Source organism: Bos grunniens, chromosome 28 (assembly GCF_055505025.1).
Source record: "Bos grunniens cultivar Pamir isolate PY7600 chromosome 28, Bosgru_T2T1.0, whole genome shotgun sequence".
NCBI classification, from domain to species: Eukaryota; Metazoa; Chordata; class Mammalia; order Artiodactyla; family Bovidae; genus Bos; species Bos grunniens.
This window is the reverse complement of record NC_141192.1, coordinates 28157760-28175159: the sequence shown is the minus strand read 5'-3', so window position 1 is coordinate 28175159 and position 17400 is coordinate 28157760. Positions and strand designations below refer to the sequence as shown.

The following is a 17400-nucleotide window of genomic DNA, read 5'->3' as shown; positions in this document are numbered from 1 at the left end:
AAAATAAAAAATCACAGTTAAGTATTCAACAAAGAGAACTTACTATAGGGAATTGCCTAAACAAGTGTTGGTGTGAAGCAGTCCACTCACACAGAGGCACTAACCATAGGTTTCCTAGGATTGAGAGAATAAAGAGCTTATGTTATCACCACCCGGAAGCTGGGACAGTGGTCTCAGCAGCCTGGGCTTCAGGTCCTCACAGGTGAGGCACCCAGGGAGTGCTGTGCTTCAGGAGCTCAAGGGGACACTGTGGAGGTGCATGCAGGTGGCTGGTGCCAGACCATCTCAGAGGACACTGTTCAGGGACAGTGGGAAGAAGCAGAGGCTGGAACCAGCAGCCGCTGCTAAGTTCCTGCTGGCGTGGCACTGAAAGGAAGGGCAAGCAAAATGGGAGGCAGTCCCTCCTCCCTTGGCCTGGCCTGCTAGGGCCATTTGCAGAACCCCAGTAGGAAGATGGCTGACAAAAGAGACTTGGAATTTGTGTCGTCCCAATCCCAGTATCACCAGGCAGAGTGCAGAAGGGTGGGTTTGGAGCTGAGAGACAGCAGTCAACTATGTCGGGGGGCACATGGCACCCCAACCTAGAAATCACTGTGCAGAACCCGAAACCCAGGTTAGAGCAGCTGTTGCAGGGTGAATAGCAAGGTCATCATCCCGGTTCCTGGCATTTTCTTGTAATTAATTTTTATTTTATATTGGAGTATAGTTGATTACAAAGTTGTTAGTTCCTGGGGTACAGCTAAGTGATTCAGTTAAACATACACGTATGTCCATTCTTTTTCAGATTCTTTTCCCATATAGGTTACTACAGAATATTGAGTAGAGTTCCTTATGCCATACAGTAGGTCCTTTTGATTATCTGTTTTATATATAGTAGTATGTATAATTTAATCCCAAACTCCTAATTTATCCCTTCTCCCACAGTTCCCTTTGGAACCATGTTTGTTTTTGAAATGTGTCTGTTTTGTAAGTTCATTCATACAATTTTTAAAACATTCTATTCATAAGTGATATGTCTTTTTCTGATTCACTGAGTTTGGTAATCTCTAGGTCCATTCATGTTGCTGCAAATGCTATTATTTCAGTCTTTCTATGGCTGAGTAATATTCCATTGTACGTATGTACCACATTTTCTTTATCCATTCCTCTGTGGATAGACATTTAGGTAGCTTCCATGTCTTGACTATTGTAACAGTGCTGCAGTGAACATTGGGGGTGCATGTATCTTTTCAAATTATGGTTTTCTCCAGATACATGCCCAGGAGTGGGATTACTAGATCATATGGTAATTCTTAGTTTTTAAAGGAACCTCCATACCATTGTCTGCAGTGACTGGACCAATTTACATTTCCACCAACAGGTGGGAGAGGCCCCTTTTCTCCTAACTCTCTCCAGTATTGTTGTTTGTAGACTTTTTTGATGATGGCATTCTGACTGGTATACCTCACTGTAGTTTTGATTTGCATTTCTCTAATAATAAGTGGTGTTGCGTATCTTTTCATATGCCTTTTGGCCATCTTTATGTCTTCTTTGGAGAAATGTCTACTTAGATCTTCTGCACTTTTTTTTGATTGGGTTATTATTTTCATATAGAGCTGCATGAGCTATTTATATATTTTGGACATTCATCCCTTGTCAGTCACTTCATTTGCAAATATTTTCTCCCATTCAGTGGGTTGTCTTTTCTGTTTTGTTTATGGTTTCTTTTGCTGTACAAAAGCTTTTAAGTTTAATTAGGTCCTGTTTGTTTATCTTTGTTTTTATTTTCATTACTCTAGGAGGTGGATCTGAAAAGATATTGCTGTGATTTATGTCAAAGTGTGTTCTGCCTATGTTCTCCTCAAAGAGTTTTATAGTAGGCATTTCCTTTCTACCATCTAAGTTTTGCATTGTTGTGGTCACTATAAGGGATGTCATGAATAATTAATCATTTATAATACTTTAAGTCAATCATCTGCAAATTTTGGTAGGTTTGTGTTTTTTTGTTTTAATCAGACTGTGCTTCCCATAATGCCACTCTCACTCATATGAACTATGTTCTCAAAGGAATCATCCATACTCCTGTGTTTTGTGGTGGAGAGAAATGTCTGGGAATTGCTGCTCTACATGTCTTCTCTTTGATGTTTCTGCCAAAGAAGGGAAGAGTATACCGAGATCTGTCCCGGAACCTGAACCATTTATGCTTAGGTCAAAGAAAAGGCTGAAGCTCTTGGCTACAACTGTGTTGGGTGATGCTGGCAGATTTCATTCATTCTTGCTAGTTATAGGCTGTGCTCATACAATTAGGACAGAAATGACAAGGTTGGGGAAAGGCCATCGTATTCAAGAAAGCTCAAGGAGTTGTAAAGGGTCAGGATTTTGTGAGCAAACATCTAGCCTGGAGATGCCCTTAACATCTGATTGGAGTTCGTGCTCTGCTGCCCGTTTACTTGGGCTCTCATTTTCACTCTAATACAGAGACGAGCTCCTCCTCCTATTTCCCTACCACCAACTTTGCTTTCCTAGAAGATGGAGAAGCAGTGAGTGATTACTATGCATTATCCACCGATTTATTTTTCATGCAGTGTGGTTCATGTTTCCAGTAAATGTTTTCTTTTTTCAACAAGAAAAAAGTAGCTGGTTCCTCAGTAAATGTTGCTTGTATATTAGTTGGACACTTTTGGTTTATTAATGAGTGTAATAATGAAAGTGCAGGTTGCTGAAAAGAATCAGTGTTTTTATTTAAGGCATAGCAGAAATGGTACGATGCCTGTGAATGCATCATTGTCGCTGAAGGCCTGACTTGTCCAAAACTTGCCTCTGATTGGTTTAAATCAAATAGGTCCAAGCACTTCATAAAAATGTCTTTGTCAGCCTGGTTTTGCTTCCAAACCTATTCATCTCTGTCAGTTTTTAATATTAGTAACAGGTTCCTGGCCACAGTCCATTAGTATTGTACTTAATTGCTCGTGTTACAGATGATCACTAATATAAAAAGCATTAATGTTTCCCCATCGAAAGACTTGCCGTGTAGATATCTCAACTCAGCAAAGCTTATGAAGTGTGGTTATTCTAGACACTTCTTGTTCAGGATTTATAGATAAAGTTACTGCAGATTACAGTGCAAAGAAAAATACCCACCTCCTCCAGTGCAAGACACTTCTAGGCGGAACATTTTCTTTCTTGTCCAACTCTTTATTTAAGATGCCCCAAATCAGTTTCTTTTATCAGTAAGGCAACAAGAAAGGAAAATAGTTACCTTAACAGAGTTCTCTTAGCTTGATTTTCTGGCGTAGTAATTCATTTTAAAGGCTGTTTTCACATGCAGATTTGTTTTCTTTTTCTTTTAATGTTTTTTAAGCACATGCACGGGGGGAAAAGTCTTTACACAGAATACCAGATTACTGGTTTTAATTTTCCTGAATAAATTACATGGTCTGTTTCTATGGAGCACATGAAGCTGTTACTAGGGATTTTAAAAGGAGCATTAAGACAGAAGTACTTTATGATGTGCTTTTCTGAGTACTTAGAAAATCAAAATCATAAACAAATGTATTTGTGGGGGAAATGAACAATTATGCCTCATCTTCTTGCATACGTAATGCCCAATTTCCAACTCTACCCTTTTGCTTTGCCCATAAGCATTCCTTGGGTGAGACTATCATGCCGCTGGCTTCCTTTGCAGTTACTTGTTGGAGGGGTGGGGGGATTATGAGCTGCACCCAAGCCCCATGCATTTGGCCAGAGCCCAAGTGACAGTGAGCTGCGGCTTTGGCCTTTTTCTCTCAGAAGGTGGAACCCAGGGCGTGGGAGGTTCACATTTTGAGTTAAGAAATGTGTTTTAAGGTAAAATGCCAAAAATACATCAGGTTCTAAGGAACTCAGCTAGTAATATTGTGGGAAAAAGCCAAGGGAAGGGGAGTTACAGTTCTCTTCATGTCTAGGACAAGATGTGGGATGTTCTTGCTCATTTTGATGCCCTTGAAGTTAATCAGTACGCAGTTCCGAAGGCCACAGGCAGGCTGCACAGATCTGAGGCAGCCTCTAGCAATCCTCTAGACAGTGTTACTCAAGTGAGGTTCTCCTGTGAACAGGGCAGCAATGAATAAGCATTGAGACACTTACAGAGCAATTTACCAGCATAATTTTGTGTGTGTCTAATTTTTTTAAAAATGAGGCTATGCATGTTGTATGTCTTTTAAAATTTTCGTTTCCTGCTAATTCTTTTCTAAAGTGTTAGTCGCTCAGTCATGTCCAACTCTTTGCGACCCCATGGACTGTGGCTCGCCAGGCTCCTCTATCCATGCGATTCTCCACGCAAGAATACTGGAGTGGGTTGCCATTCCCTTTTCCAGGAGATCTTCCCAACCCAGGGATGGAACCCAGGTCTCCTGCATTGCAGGCAGATTCTTCACTGTCTGAGCTACAAGGAAGATCCAGTTCTTTTCTATGGTATTTTACAAATATGTCAGTCAGAAATAGGAAATCCAGGGTCCCTGGAGCAGCAACGCTCCACATCCGTGGTCACAAGCTCACGTGTTGATGGGGGCAGGTAGCATGGTGAGCACAGGCAGCCCAGGCTGGGCAGCAGGAAACGGGTACGCACAGCCCAGCCAGGGAGGCCTGGTGGGATCAGCCGACACTCGCTGCCTTGGGAGGATGCAGTCTCAGTGCTTCCAGACCTTCCATGTCTTGGAGATAATTTTTATGTGAAATCACCCAACTTACAAATATTGGCTGTAATATTTCTGAAAATATTTTATGTAAACTAAACACACCTGTAGGCGCAGTGTAGCCTGCGGGCTGCCCTGTTCCGCAGGGACTGAATGACTGCTGGCACTGAGCTCATCCAGTCTCTGCTCAGACGCCCTCAGTGGGAGGGCAAGGAAGGCACCCTTCATCTGTACCCTCGCCTTCAAACTGAGCAAGACACCTGTGGCTTCCCATCGACTCTACCTTACCTTCTGGGGCTGACTTATTCCACATGCTCCATTTTCTCGGTGATGGGTCTTCATACGCTTGGCAAAGCTCCTCTGACGTCACGTTTTCCTGTTCCATTCATCCAAGCCTCAGAGCACAGTTTATGGGCTTTCACCAGCTTGGCTTGCTCCCATGTAAATGCCTCCCATTCGTGTCACTCAGAAGATCCAAAGCTGTTCCAGATGTTGCATATAGTATTTCTTGGGATGAGGGCAGTGTCAGTCTATCAACAGTGCCTAAGGTGACTTTTGAAATTGGTAAGAAGCCCTCTCCTATTGGCCAGTTTCTTTTTCTTGGGTGGGATAGATTTACCATTTGATTGACTGTCTTTTTCCTTTGCTCCTGCCCTCAAGAGCCAATTGGTGTTTTTTTGAACATCTACCAAGATTGGGGTGCAAACAATGAGGAGGTGCCCATGCTACCACATTCATGGAAGAGACTGTTAAGGGAACATGATGCTCCCCAAGAACCCAGGCTCAGCCTCAGAACTCTCAGTATGGCATCTCATTAGAACTGGGAGGTGCTGTGACCTTTGGCTTACTTATCATATGATCGAACTTCTAGTCCATACATACATGAAAAAGAGTTAAATACTTAAGGCTATAAAAACCTTATGTAAGTAAGTTGTAATAGATACAAATAAGTTCAGTGAAAGTCGCTCAGTCGTGTCTGACTCTTTGCGACCCCACGGACTTTACAGTCTGTGGAATTCTCCAGGCCAGAATACTGGAGTGGGTAGCCTTTCCCTTCTCCAGGGGATCTTCCCAACCCAGGGTTCAAACCCAGTGTTCCCGAATTGCAGGCAGATTCTTTACCAGCTGAGTCACAAAGTGATAGAGATCAAAGAAAGAAGAGAATTTCCAAAAGAAATGAACAAAGTCTTTCAGGGGAATCTAGAATTTGAACTGAATTTTTTTTTGTATTGAAGTATAGTTGATTTATAGTTTATAGTTTTGGGCTTCCCTGGTGGCTCGGAGATTAAAGCACCTGCCTCCATTGCAGGAGACCCGGGTTCGATTCCTGGGTCGGGAAGATCCCCTGGAGAAGGGGTAACCCACTCCAGTATTCTTGCCTGGAGAATCCCATGGACAGAGGAGCCTGGCGGGCTACAGTCCACTGGGTCTCAAAGAGTCGGACACGACTGAGCGAAGTACTTGTACTTGATAGTTGATTTGCAGTGCTGTGTTGGTTTCAGGTAAACAGCAGAGCAATTCAGTTATAAAAATACACATATTCATTCTTTTTCTCGTTTAGGTTATCTCAGAACATTGAGTTTCCTGTGCTATACAGTAGGTTCTTGTTGATTATTCTTTATATAATAGTGTGTGTATATGTTAATCCCAAGCCCTTGATTTATCCCTCCCCACCACGTTTCCACTTTGGTAACCATAAGTTGTTTTGGTACCTATAGGTCTGTTTCTGTTTTGCAAATAAGTACATTTGCATCATGTAAAAAAATAAGTTCCACATTTAATATCATAAGATTTTTGTTGTTCTCTGACTTAACTCAGTATGATAATCTCTAGGTCTATGTATGATAATCTCTAGGTTTATGCATGTTGTTGCAAAAAATATTATTTTATCCTTTTTTATGGCTCATATCCCATTGTGTGTATGTACATCTTTATGCATTCCTCAGTTGATGGACATTTAGGTTGCTTCCATGTCTTAGCTGCTGTAAATAGTGCTGCAGTGAGCACTGGGGTGCGTGTATCTTTTCAAATATGATTTCTTCTGGGTGTATGCCCAGGAGTGGGATTGCTGGATCATATGGTAGCTCTATTTGTAGTCTTTTTAGGAACCTCCATACTGTTCTCCATAGTGGCTGTGCCAATTTATAAACTGGATCTTAAAGTGATTAGGTTAGAATCTAAGGTAGATCACTATATACTGCTTAAAATAATTCAGTTGTAGAACTCAAAAACAATAAAGAAACTATATTTGAGGGCAAGGACCAAGTGGTATTAGCTTTCCTTGAGACCTTCCTTGAGACTTACCAGTGCACCCAGTATAGCATCATGAACATATCAAGAATTAGGGGTTGAATGAATTAAATCCAAACAAAAAGGACAGTTTCCTCTAGGATATGTGTACAAAGAAGTAGGGAATGAGGTGCTGGAAGGGGCTGTCAGTAGAGTTCTAAGGCTGAATTTCCAAGCTGGATGCACCAAAGGCAGGTCTTACAGTTTATCCTCTCAGCGTCCGTTCAGTCTCTTTTGCCTTGAGGTCCAGTGGGGAGAGCGTGCGCCATCCTCATCCATGTAGGGTCAGCCAGTCTCGGACTTGGCATCTTCTTTGTAAACACTGTCTTGGTGATGGGGGCTCTGGCCTAGGGGCACTCTGTTGGTAACACTTCTGTAACACTGCCACTCAGACATTCACCTCCCTTTTCCCCACACCCACAGAAGACCCTTTATCGGCAACCAGCAATCCCCCCAAATTGTTATAAGACACAGCGTTGAGATATTGCTGTTGCTTTTCCAATGATACCCCCTCAGGCTTGTTCTTATAAGGGACCTGAATTGGCTGGATGTAAGCCCTTATGCCTGGAGCAGCTTCTCATCAGTAAAGAATTTCTCCCCAAAGGATGGTCAGGTAATTTCATAATTAGAGCCTCTCTCTGTATCACTCAACATGCCTAAAATGCTCTGATAACTTTCCAATGCCTGGATTTTTCAAGAAACTTTTAAAAAGGAAAACAAAACCGTAGCCAGGGCCTGGAGTAGAAAAACTGGTTTCTGTTTTTTAAAAAATGAATAAACAACAGCCTTTGAAAAATCTCTATTTAAAAATTCTTAAATTTGCCTCTAAATGCAAGTTGTAATTATTAGAAGTTGGAGTTTACACTGTTGAGTGTAAAAACACCCTCAGGCACAAACTAATCAAGTGTGTATGTCATGCTACGAACTACAGCAAGTTCTTTGTTTGACCCAAAAAAGGCTTGCCAAACAGCAGTTTCTTCTTTGTCAAGTTCCTTTATTGTCTTTTTATTTTCTTGCTACTCCCCCCACCCAACCCCCTTTGAACCTCACTGTAGTATTTAAGAAACTTTGCAGATTCCAGGTTTTATTGATAGTTTTCATCAAGCATGAATTTAAATTTGAGAATAGATTAGGTGTCTTAGCCCTTTTTCTTTTTGATAAATAACAAGAGGTTTCTACTTATGATTTTCTGTCCTCGGGGCTTTATCATTAAGATTAAATAACTGTATTCTCAAGCATGCCACTGCACAAACATCTTTTCAATTATGTGAGTAACAGATGCCTTCACAAAGGCACTATTGAAAATTCAGAAAGCATGTTTCCAAAAAAGAAAGGGGAAAAAAAGTATCAGATGACAGAAGAATGTAATTGTTTACCATTAAAATATATCCTTAACTCTTCCACTGAAAACCTCTTGGAACATTTTGTTTTCGTACAAGTTATTACAAAGTTGGATCAAAATGATACATGTTTGGGAGATTGTTGAACATTTCAGAAGTCTGGAACCTGTGGTATCTCACTTACATGGGAATTCAGTGCAATAGTTGTTTATCTGCTTTTACGGATGGACACTGCCTGCTTTCATGGGGAGAGGTGGTGCACATCATGTTGAAAATACTGTAGTGTTATTTGTCTGTTATTCTTGAAATAATGTTCATCTGCCCTTGAAACAGATCCATCCAACTTGATTCTGAGTCGGTCATTGTTTTTGAATTAAGAATTGTTACCACCTTTGCTGGGGCATTGTGGAAGCCTGGGTTGCTATTTACCATCCATGCCCTCTGTTGTGAGCACATATTTTAATCCCTGGGATGTAAAGTCAGCCTTTCTTAAATCCATGTCAACTTTCTTCAGTGTGGTCTTCCCTGGGAAGCTATGGGACTGACTAACGCCAGTCTAGACCCTCGTAGAAGAGGCAAGGAGGCACTGCAGGAGTAAAGCACGAGGAGCACTGAGTCTAGCTGGGGAGGCCATGGGAGCCTCAGACAGGGTAAGAGCTAAGTGCTGCAGGCTGGGGTTCGTGGGAGATGTGATTCTCGCGTTTCTCTTACCGTCTAACATCAGGTTGTGCTGGATACATCCAGGGTTACCACCTTTCGGAGAGTCGTGGCGTGGTTATCCTGGCGTACGGGTACGAGGAGCAGTGTGGCCAGTGCTGCAGCCATAGGGCTGCTCCTGTGGGACCGCCGTGACCCTTGGTGGAATGGCCGGTGGAATGGCCATGTGTGTATTCTGTAGGTCTGCTGGCTCTGAGAAAAGGAGGGTGCTCACCCTGATTCTGCCTTAGGAGCTTGGACTTCCCTTAACCCAGGAGTGATCATTTCGGTATTTTCCCAGTGTTGGTGCTTCTCAGATAATTTCTGAAGATATACAGCTACCTTGCTGAGATGAAGACAGGTCAGAGAGGCAGATCGTATTTGAACTCAAACTTTGGCACACAATAGCTATATGCTTTTCACTAGTCCTTTAATAGTTATTTCACACTTAACCTCCGTTTCCTCCTCAACAAATTGATGATAAGGTATACAAAGTGCCTGGTGTTATTAGGAACTTAATACATGACTCAGCTGCTATTAATACTGTAATGCCTAATCAATATGTAAGACAACCAGAAGTTTCTTTCCCCACCCTCTGACCTCATCCCCTACCCCCACAGCCCACATAACTTCAGTTCAGGGACCTGTCATCCTGGACCTTCCTCTGCACACTGACCCTCCTTCATGAGAGTCAAGCCACCGACTTGATGGATCCCAACACGTCTTTCCTTTCATTGCTTAGTTAGGTTCACAGTCACTCCACGACTATTGGAAGGTTTCAGAGTCATCAATGGGCCTAAGAAACACCCCTCCTGCCACTTCCAGGGGGCAAATGGAGACTGTCAGTGTCTTCAAAAGGTCTTCATCTTTAGCTTCCCCCTGAGTAAGAAATGAAGCCCCTGGTAAACTAATCATTCTCTTAAGGAAGTGATTCCTCTGAAGACAAGTGGCCATGTTTCGTTGTTAATAATAAGGGGCTGCATACCTTTTTGGTGTCTTAGGGCAGAACATAAACGATGCTCTTTATACCTCCTTCCTCTGTAAAGAACTCGGGACAGTCTACCCTTGGTAGTTCGTGGCTTAACCTAAGTCTCTGACACAGAACCTATGTCGTGTTCTCCCACCGTTTTCTTTGCTAAGGTGGGTCCTGCCATTGACTTGTTCTCCATGGCCTACCTGTGAGCATGGCACCTCCTTCCATGGTTTGCTGTTGAAAGCTCTGAGTTCACATCTTCATCTGTTGGAAGGTGACACCGAAGTCCTCTTTCTCATCTCTCTCTGTTACTGACACTTTGCTCCTCACACACTGCACACCAGTTTTTTCTGCTCCACTGAAACTCACACTGTAAAAGGGTAGAGATCTTCATCCAGAGCCCACATTTGTCTTAGATGGAGCTTGGCTTATAAAAGGACAGGAAAGAGCAGCCCGATTACTATTATATTCAACCAGTGTGTGTTCCCTGAGGAAACATTCTGACTTCTCCTCACCTTGACAGAGCTCATTTGTGTATTAGACTGTAGTTTTGGTACCTAGCTTCCCCCCACCCCAGCTAATGCTCTTTCTCCATTTTTAGAGTGATGGTCTGACACCTTGAGCTGGAGGTGAACAGAATGTGAGATTAGAACTTACCGTATTTCCTGCAACCTTAACAAGTTTGTGTACTTTACCTTTGAAAAAGAATAAATATGCCTCTCTTGGCTCCATATTTGGTGAAAGATTGCTTCCCACACTTCACAGCAAAGTTGTGTATTTTCAGTTTCTGGCTGAGAAGGGAAATGTCCGGCCAAACCTTAGAATTTATCAGCCCTGGAGTCAACTTGAAGGTATAATGACTCCATTTGGGATCATATCAGGTCTGAAGCCCAGTGGAACCAATGTATCATTTCCTTTCTACTGACATGGAAAAATGTACTATAGTTTTTTAGTATAGCAGTAGTAGCATTTGTGGCCTGATACATACACCAACATTTTTCCCTCTGCCCCTAAAATATTCTGCTCCAAGGGCACTGGTAGATCTCTAGGCCTGGGATTTTTGACTGATCTGATAGCAGAAAAGTGCCTATGAAGTAACTTGGGTGAGTCTGAGGTTCAAACGCAACCCTAAAGACTTGCTGCTTCTCCTACTCTTCAGACTGAATCAGTCCCAGACATTATTATAATATCATTTTTCAAAGCTCTATAAATAGATAGATTCTCATTTCTCCTCTTAAGCACTGTTTGCTAAATGTTTTGGCCCCAAAGTTCAGTCATCCCATGCAAGCATTAATCAATACAGGAGACATTAGTGGTCACTCATTCTGATGAGATCTGACAGTATTCTTCCTCTGCCTATGAGGAGGGGAGGGGAATGTTGCTTAATAAAGATGAAGGTCTTTGCTTCTTTTGTATGAAATGCAAATGATGAGGACATGTGCGATATACATTTCTTGAATGTGAGGCTGCTGCTTTTTGTTGAGAAAGAGAGGCAAGGCCCTGGAGGATTTCAGAATTTGTAAATATAAAATTATCTGCCTTCGTGTTTAAAAATAATAATAAAAGGGAGAAAGAGTTGGCAGGTTGCCGGATTACTTACATTACAGTAATAGATTTGCTGACCCTTGACTTCTGCTGTAGAGAAATGTATTGAATTTTTCATAATATCAGATGAGGCAGATCTAAAACCCCAGTATACTGAGCACCATTATTTAACTTGAGATTTAACAAAGCCGAAATCTTTTCAAACCAGCAATTTCTTGTATGATGATAATTTAGTGGCTCAGATGCTAATAAATCAAGGTTATAATGCCATTGATTTGTTAATTTTAACTTGGGTTGATTGTAAGTCATCTTTATTTAAGGAAAATAAAAGGAGAAAGAAGAAAAAAATCTTGCTTTTCACAGCGACTGAATTTAATAAGAATCTCCATGATAGCAAAAGGCTCCCCTACTGTTTCTGCTTTGGGGTGGAAAATGTTGTTCTCGTATTATTCCTAGGGAAAAATAAAATCTCATGCTGCTACAAATCTTATGCCTATGGAAAAATGTTATTTTTTAATACATAGTGGCTTACCTTTTTCAGATCCATTAATGGCATCGTAAATAAGCATTTTGCTAATCTGAAATGTGAAATCTGGGTAATAGTAGAGGCCCATTTATCTGCCTAGCTTTCAATCCTCAGACTACATTAGATCGGGGGCGGGGTGGGGCGGGGCGGGGAATCTCTCTGGATTTCCTAATGAATATATTGCTTCTCTTCCCTATTACTTCTACCCATCAAAAACCCAAACCACATTCTTAAGAGTTGCAGCCCATTGAAAATATTTCTCCTGTGTAATGAGTTCTCGGGGGCTGAATGCATTTTTGCTTTTATCTGTACAGTTTAGAAGCTGATTAAATCTTTGTTGTACTACAAATATTTAAGGAATAATCTTCCGCAAGGCACAGTCATTTTGCATTATACTAAATTCTTTATACAATACAATGTTTCCTGCGTTGGGCAGTGTTGACCTTATGTTGGCCACCCTGTTTTTAATGGTATCACACGTACGTTAAACATTTAAATGTTTAGAAACCTATACTAGCTTTCGTCCTCTTGTGCTGTAAAAACTTCTAATAATCAGATGATAAGATCATATCCTGTGGAGTAATTGTGTTGTACCATGACAGGGTAACTGAAAAAACATTCAGTGAAAATTGCACCAAACGGAAATCACTATATTAACAGCGATTGTTTGTGAGCTGGGTGAGAGACCATGAGCTGTTCTTCAGGGTTTAGCTGGTCATATTTCTACTTGTTTCCTTTTAGCTGCTGCCTTTCTTGTTTTATTTTGGGAGCTTTTATTCCCTGAGCCACTATAATTATCTTTCAGTGATTTAGAAAGGAAAAAAAAAAATCACTCAATTGACCTTTATACACACATACACACACACACACCCCCCCCCCCACACCCCCCCTCTGGAAGCCTTGAACAAGCAGCGTTTGTGTTTGGATTCAGTTTTACCTTAGTCATGCCTCTTTCCAGATACAAGAAACATTTAATTCCAGATTTCCTGCTTCTGGCTTCAGGCCTTTGACCAGCAAAGTGAAATGTATTTTTTATTGCTGCCGTCCAGCCAGCTGCTAAGTTGAGTGAAGGGAAGAAAAAAAAAAAAAAAAGAAAGGGAAAAGAAATGAAATAGAAATGTTGCCCTGCCTCTTCAACTTGCAACACTGTATAAGGAAATTAAAATCTCCCTAGCACCCATCTAGAAAGCTGGGTTGGCTCAGGACTCTCAGGACCCGTGGGAGTGTGGCGACTCTTGGTGCAGCGGCCACGTTATTCTGTTGGTCTCTGCTTCCTCTCCTCTCCTTCCCCACCCTCAGGTAATGCTGAAGGGAGCCCCTCATGGTGTCACCATCTCAATTAGGGAGTGGAGCTGGAGGGGAGAGGGTGGTACCAACAAACAATAACCATTGAAATACCCAGGCTTCAATGCTCCTTGGGTTCCCATGGCAACCAAACAAAAGTAAAACAAACCTATCTGTCCTAACAATAAAAATATGTTTTCATTAAAGTCAATTTAACATATTCTTCCTAATTTAAAATATTCAATGCATTTTGCTCCTGGACAAAAATCCCCAACCTGCCACTATTGAAGGGAATGAAGTCGCTGGCAGAACTATGCAGATAAAAGCAATTAGGGGAATGTTGGGGACTTCACAGATGAGACAGAATACATTCAAGTATGAACAGGATTGCTTTTTCCTCTCTTCTTCTGCTTAGTTATGCTTTTTATTATATAAACATTAACTGTAATATTACAGTGGGAAGCAGGTATTTGGCAGCCACATATTATTTTAGTAAGTCTGCATAGAGAGAACAGTTTCCAGTTTTAGCAGCTGTAACATGTTTAAACTCAGTTTGTAATGGGATCTGAAGATAACTATTCCCCATGGGCTGTGTTGATCTTCATGGCTGGCCCACTGCCAGATGCAGGGCTCGAAACTATTATTCACGCCTTCTTGCACATACCTTGTCCGAGCATGCTCAGTAAATGAATTTCTTGTCTACTGTGCTGTAAATTGGGATTTGACTTTCCCATAATTTACTTGGTATTTTATTAAAGACTGAAATATTACGATCACAAATATCCCCACATTTGTACTCACAAACCTGAACAGTTGTGTATGTTTAAGTAGTTAAGATCCAAATTGCATAGTTAGAAACCAATATCAGAATAGCTAACAAATATTCAAACCAAAGAAGGTTTTGCCTGGGAGTCTTCGTTTAAAAATAATTAGGGTTCCCCATATTTGAACAGATTTATGTTGTTTATAAGCCAAGTACATTTTCTTCATTGAGTCAACTTGTCTTATTTAAAACAAATTATGTTTGCTGTATTAAAGTTCATATTTTTAAGGCTGAGTCTTGTATTAATCCCACAGTGAGTCATTAATCATACCAAATGCATTATAAAAACTTTAATCATTGAAGTTGAAACTGAGATTGTAATGCAATCCATCCCTTTTAATTACATCAGCTATTTTTCCCTTTCAGATCAAGCACTATGTCGCAAAGGGAAAACAGATTAAAACTAGAGCTGTTTGATGTTTCTCTTTTTAGAGCAATTTTATGTACTTTGTTTTAAAAGTTATATAATTAAAATGCTTGAATTTTTCAGCCCTCTGGTTTTTGTGGCTTGAATGTTCTGTCTTCTTTCTCTCTGGGGCCCTCTTTAACTCGGTACCCCAAAACAGAGCTCCTGGTCCTGGAGCCCCCTTCCCACCTCAGGGCTCTGGCTAAGACAGCCGCCTCTCCACTGGGCTGTGTTTGCCTCGTGTGACCTCTTTATCTTAAGCGTCTGGTCTACATTTTGACATGAATGAAAACAAACTTTGGATAGGGTAACTCAGGCAAATTATTTTATCTTTTTTGGGCCTTAGTTGCCTCATCTGTTGAAACAGGAATAACAACAGTAATACTAATACTCCACAGGGACATTGCACATTGTGGATATTACATGAAATAACCTGTATAACGTATCTAGGCCATTACCTTGCAGAATGTAACCCTCAGGGGCTCTGACTATTACTGTTTTGTTCACTGCTGTATCTTGGTTTCCAGAACACTGCCTGACACATAGTCGGTGCTCAGTAAAGAGCTGTGGGCACAATGGTAATGAATGGCAGCTTTTGTTATAGTTGCTGTTATTGTGATGTTGCTATTGGAATTTGGCCAGGTTCCATGGACAGTGATAATGATGTGATTTTTGGATGTGTCCACTTGTATCCTTGGTGTACAGATTTGCAAAATGAGAAAGAGGTCTTTTAAAGAAGTATATAAGTTACCAGGTGCTGGTTTTGACCGGGAAAGATGAAGGCACTTGATAAATTGCTTGTACTGAGAAAAAACATGCACCCCCACAGCATCGACATTGCTACTGGCATTGCCAGCCTGGCTGATCCTCTCTTCTGATGCTCTTTCAGGTTAATCCTGCCGTATGAAAGGTTTATTAAAGGAGAGGAAGATAAGCCCCTGCCTCCAATCAAACCTCGAAAACAGGAGAACAATTCACAGGAAAACGAGAATAAGACAAAAGTATCAGGAGCCAAACGCATCAAACATGAAATCTCTAAGAGCAAGAAAGAAAAAGAGAATGCCCCAAAGCCCCAGGATGCATCAGAGGTGAGTTGTGCTCCTCTACAGAAGTCTGTCTGGGAGGTGGGGCCTGCCTCGGGGTCTCCTGGAACCTTGCACTCAAAGCCTCATCCCTGCCCAAGACAACATCAGGCTGTGAACCCTAACCATCTGAACTTCACAGGTCCCCCAGGAGTGGGCCTTCTGGGGCAGTGCGAGTGTTGAATGGGATAGGCCAGGAATAGGATCTGGAAGGAAGCAAAAACATGGTGTAGAAAGCTGAGTGCAGAGGCCGACTTCAAGACAGAAGGAGTCAGAGCTTCTGCTCTGAAAGCCAAGGGACTCTGATGTGAAAAATGTGCCCTTTCACAGCCAGTCTGTCTGAGGAGTGGGTGTGACTTTAAAACACTCACCCGTGGGATCCGCCGTGTCTCTGCAGAACTGTTTGGGAAACTTCAGAGGCTTGTTTGCCTCTTGTAACTGACCTCTGTGCAACAGCCTTGGGTTGAGACCAATTTAGAAACATCTTAAGTACATATTATTTATAGGGGAATTTTGAAGTGGTTCCTCTGAAACCATGATTATCTCTCTTGTTAACAGGTAGTTTCTGAACCTTTTAAAATAAGTCCCAGCTACCCACAGCCCCCAGCAGCCCTTTGGTAGAAGCCATTACTGTCAGTGTCCAGCCAGTCATGGGGGCTGATCTGGGCTCTGTTTCAACATGAATAATAAAAAACTGTGCTGCCCATTAAAAAAAAAAAAACAACAAAACTTAGCAGCCACATTTGGAGACAGCATGTTCTGAGATTCAACCCCTGAGGGAATTTTGGTCCTGATATTAAACACCCCCTAAAAATCAGGTTTATAATGAACACGTAAGAGACTCCCTAATTAAACATTGGCCTAAAACACACAACACACACCTCAATCTCCTAACTAGAAATTAACTTAACCAACTGACTCCTGTGTAAGAAGATATTAATACCAAGAAGAGAAATTTGTTTTTTTCTTTCATAATTATTTTAAACTCTAATAATTAAAAGGGAGGAAAGGAAATGAGGCAGAGGTTTCTAAACATCTGCAAGCTTGCAATATAAATGGCCAAAAGCAAGGAAATTCCAAGTTAAGGCTGACATTCCATTCTTCCTTGATCTTGTTGGCTTGCTGATTTATTACAGGGCTTGGGATCAGTGAGTTCTATTAGATACCATATGCACAGCATTGCCAAAGCACAAGAGGACAAACTGAGGACCCAGAGGCCAGGTGACCTTTGAATGGCTCCACTCTGGGCATGAAGATTTGTGAGTTGAGGGAGGAATCCTCAGCCATGCCCTGAGCCCATCAGCTGGGGAAAGACCATTGTCAAGAGTCAAGCCTGATGCCCTGTGGGCCACAGAAACCCTGAAAGCCTTCAGACTCCCTGTTTCCTATAGGCCCCAACAGGTTCTCTCAGGAACTATGAGTATCTAAGTGACCAAGGTCATTATGATCAGGGTACCTAAACTACTTGGAATCCCACACCCTCTCCAAGGTTGACCCAACGGTAAGAATTGCGCCTCTCATCTCCTACACAGACTCCTGTTATTGAGCGAGTATATTTCTTTTCATTGACTGTGTTTTGGAGTTTGAATTTTATTGTTTTTATTGTCATTGTTTTTTTTATTTTTGATGTTTTCAATGTGAAGCAGTGAACTCAGTGGAATAAAAAGCACTTCTAGTCAGACCCACTATCTTCAAGTAATCGGATTTCAAGCTTTGTGGGGGAAGGTACCATTTAACATACCAAGACAAATCATAAAATGCCATCCTAGAAAAAGGGTCCTTAA

The 17400-nt window shown here is 41.5% G+C and overlaps 1 protein-coding gene across 3 annotated transcripts in view; it reads left to right on the top strand.

The window, feature by feature from the left end:
• The window catches only part of ARID5B (AT-rich interaction domain 5B), a 192343-nt gene that overhangs the window by 167441 nt on the left and 7502 nt on the right, over positions 1–17400 (top strand). For all 3 annotated transcript variants that reach the window (XM_086382291.1, XM_086382290.1, XM_086382292.1), the window contains one exon: positions 15424–15622. In XM_086382291.1, coding sequence (XP_086238417.1) covers positions 15424–15622 — 199 coding nt within the window. The remainder of the gene's footprint in view (positions 1–15423; positions 15623–17400) is intronic.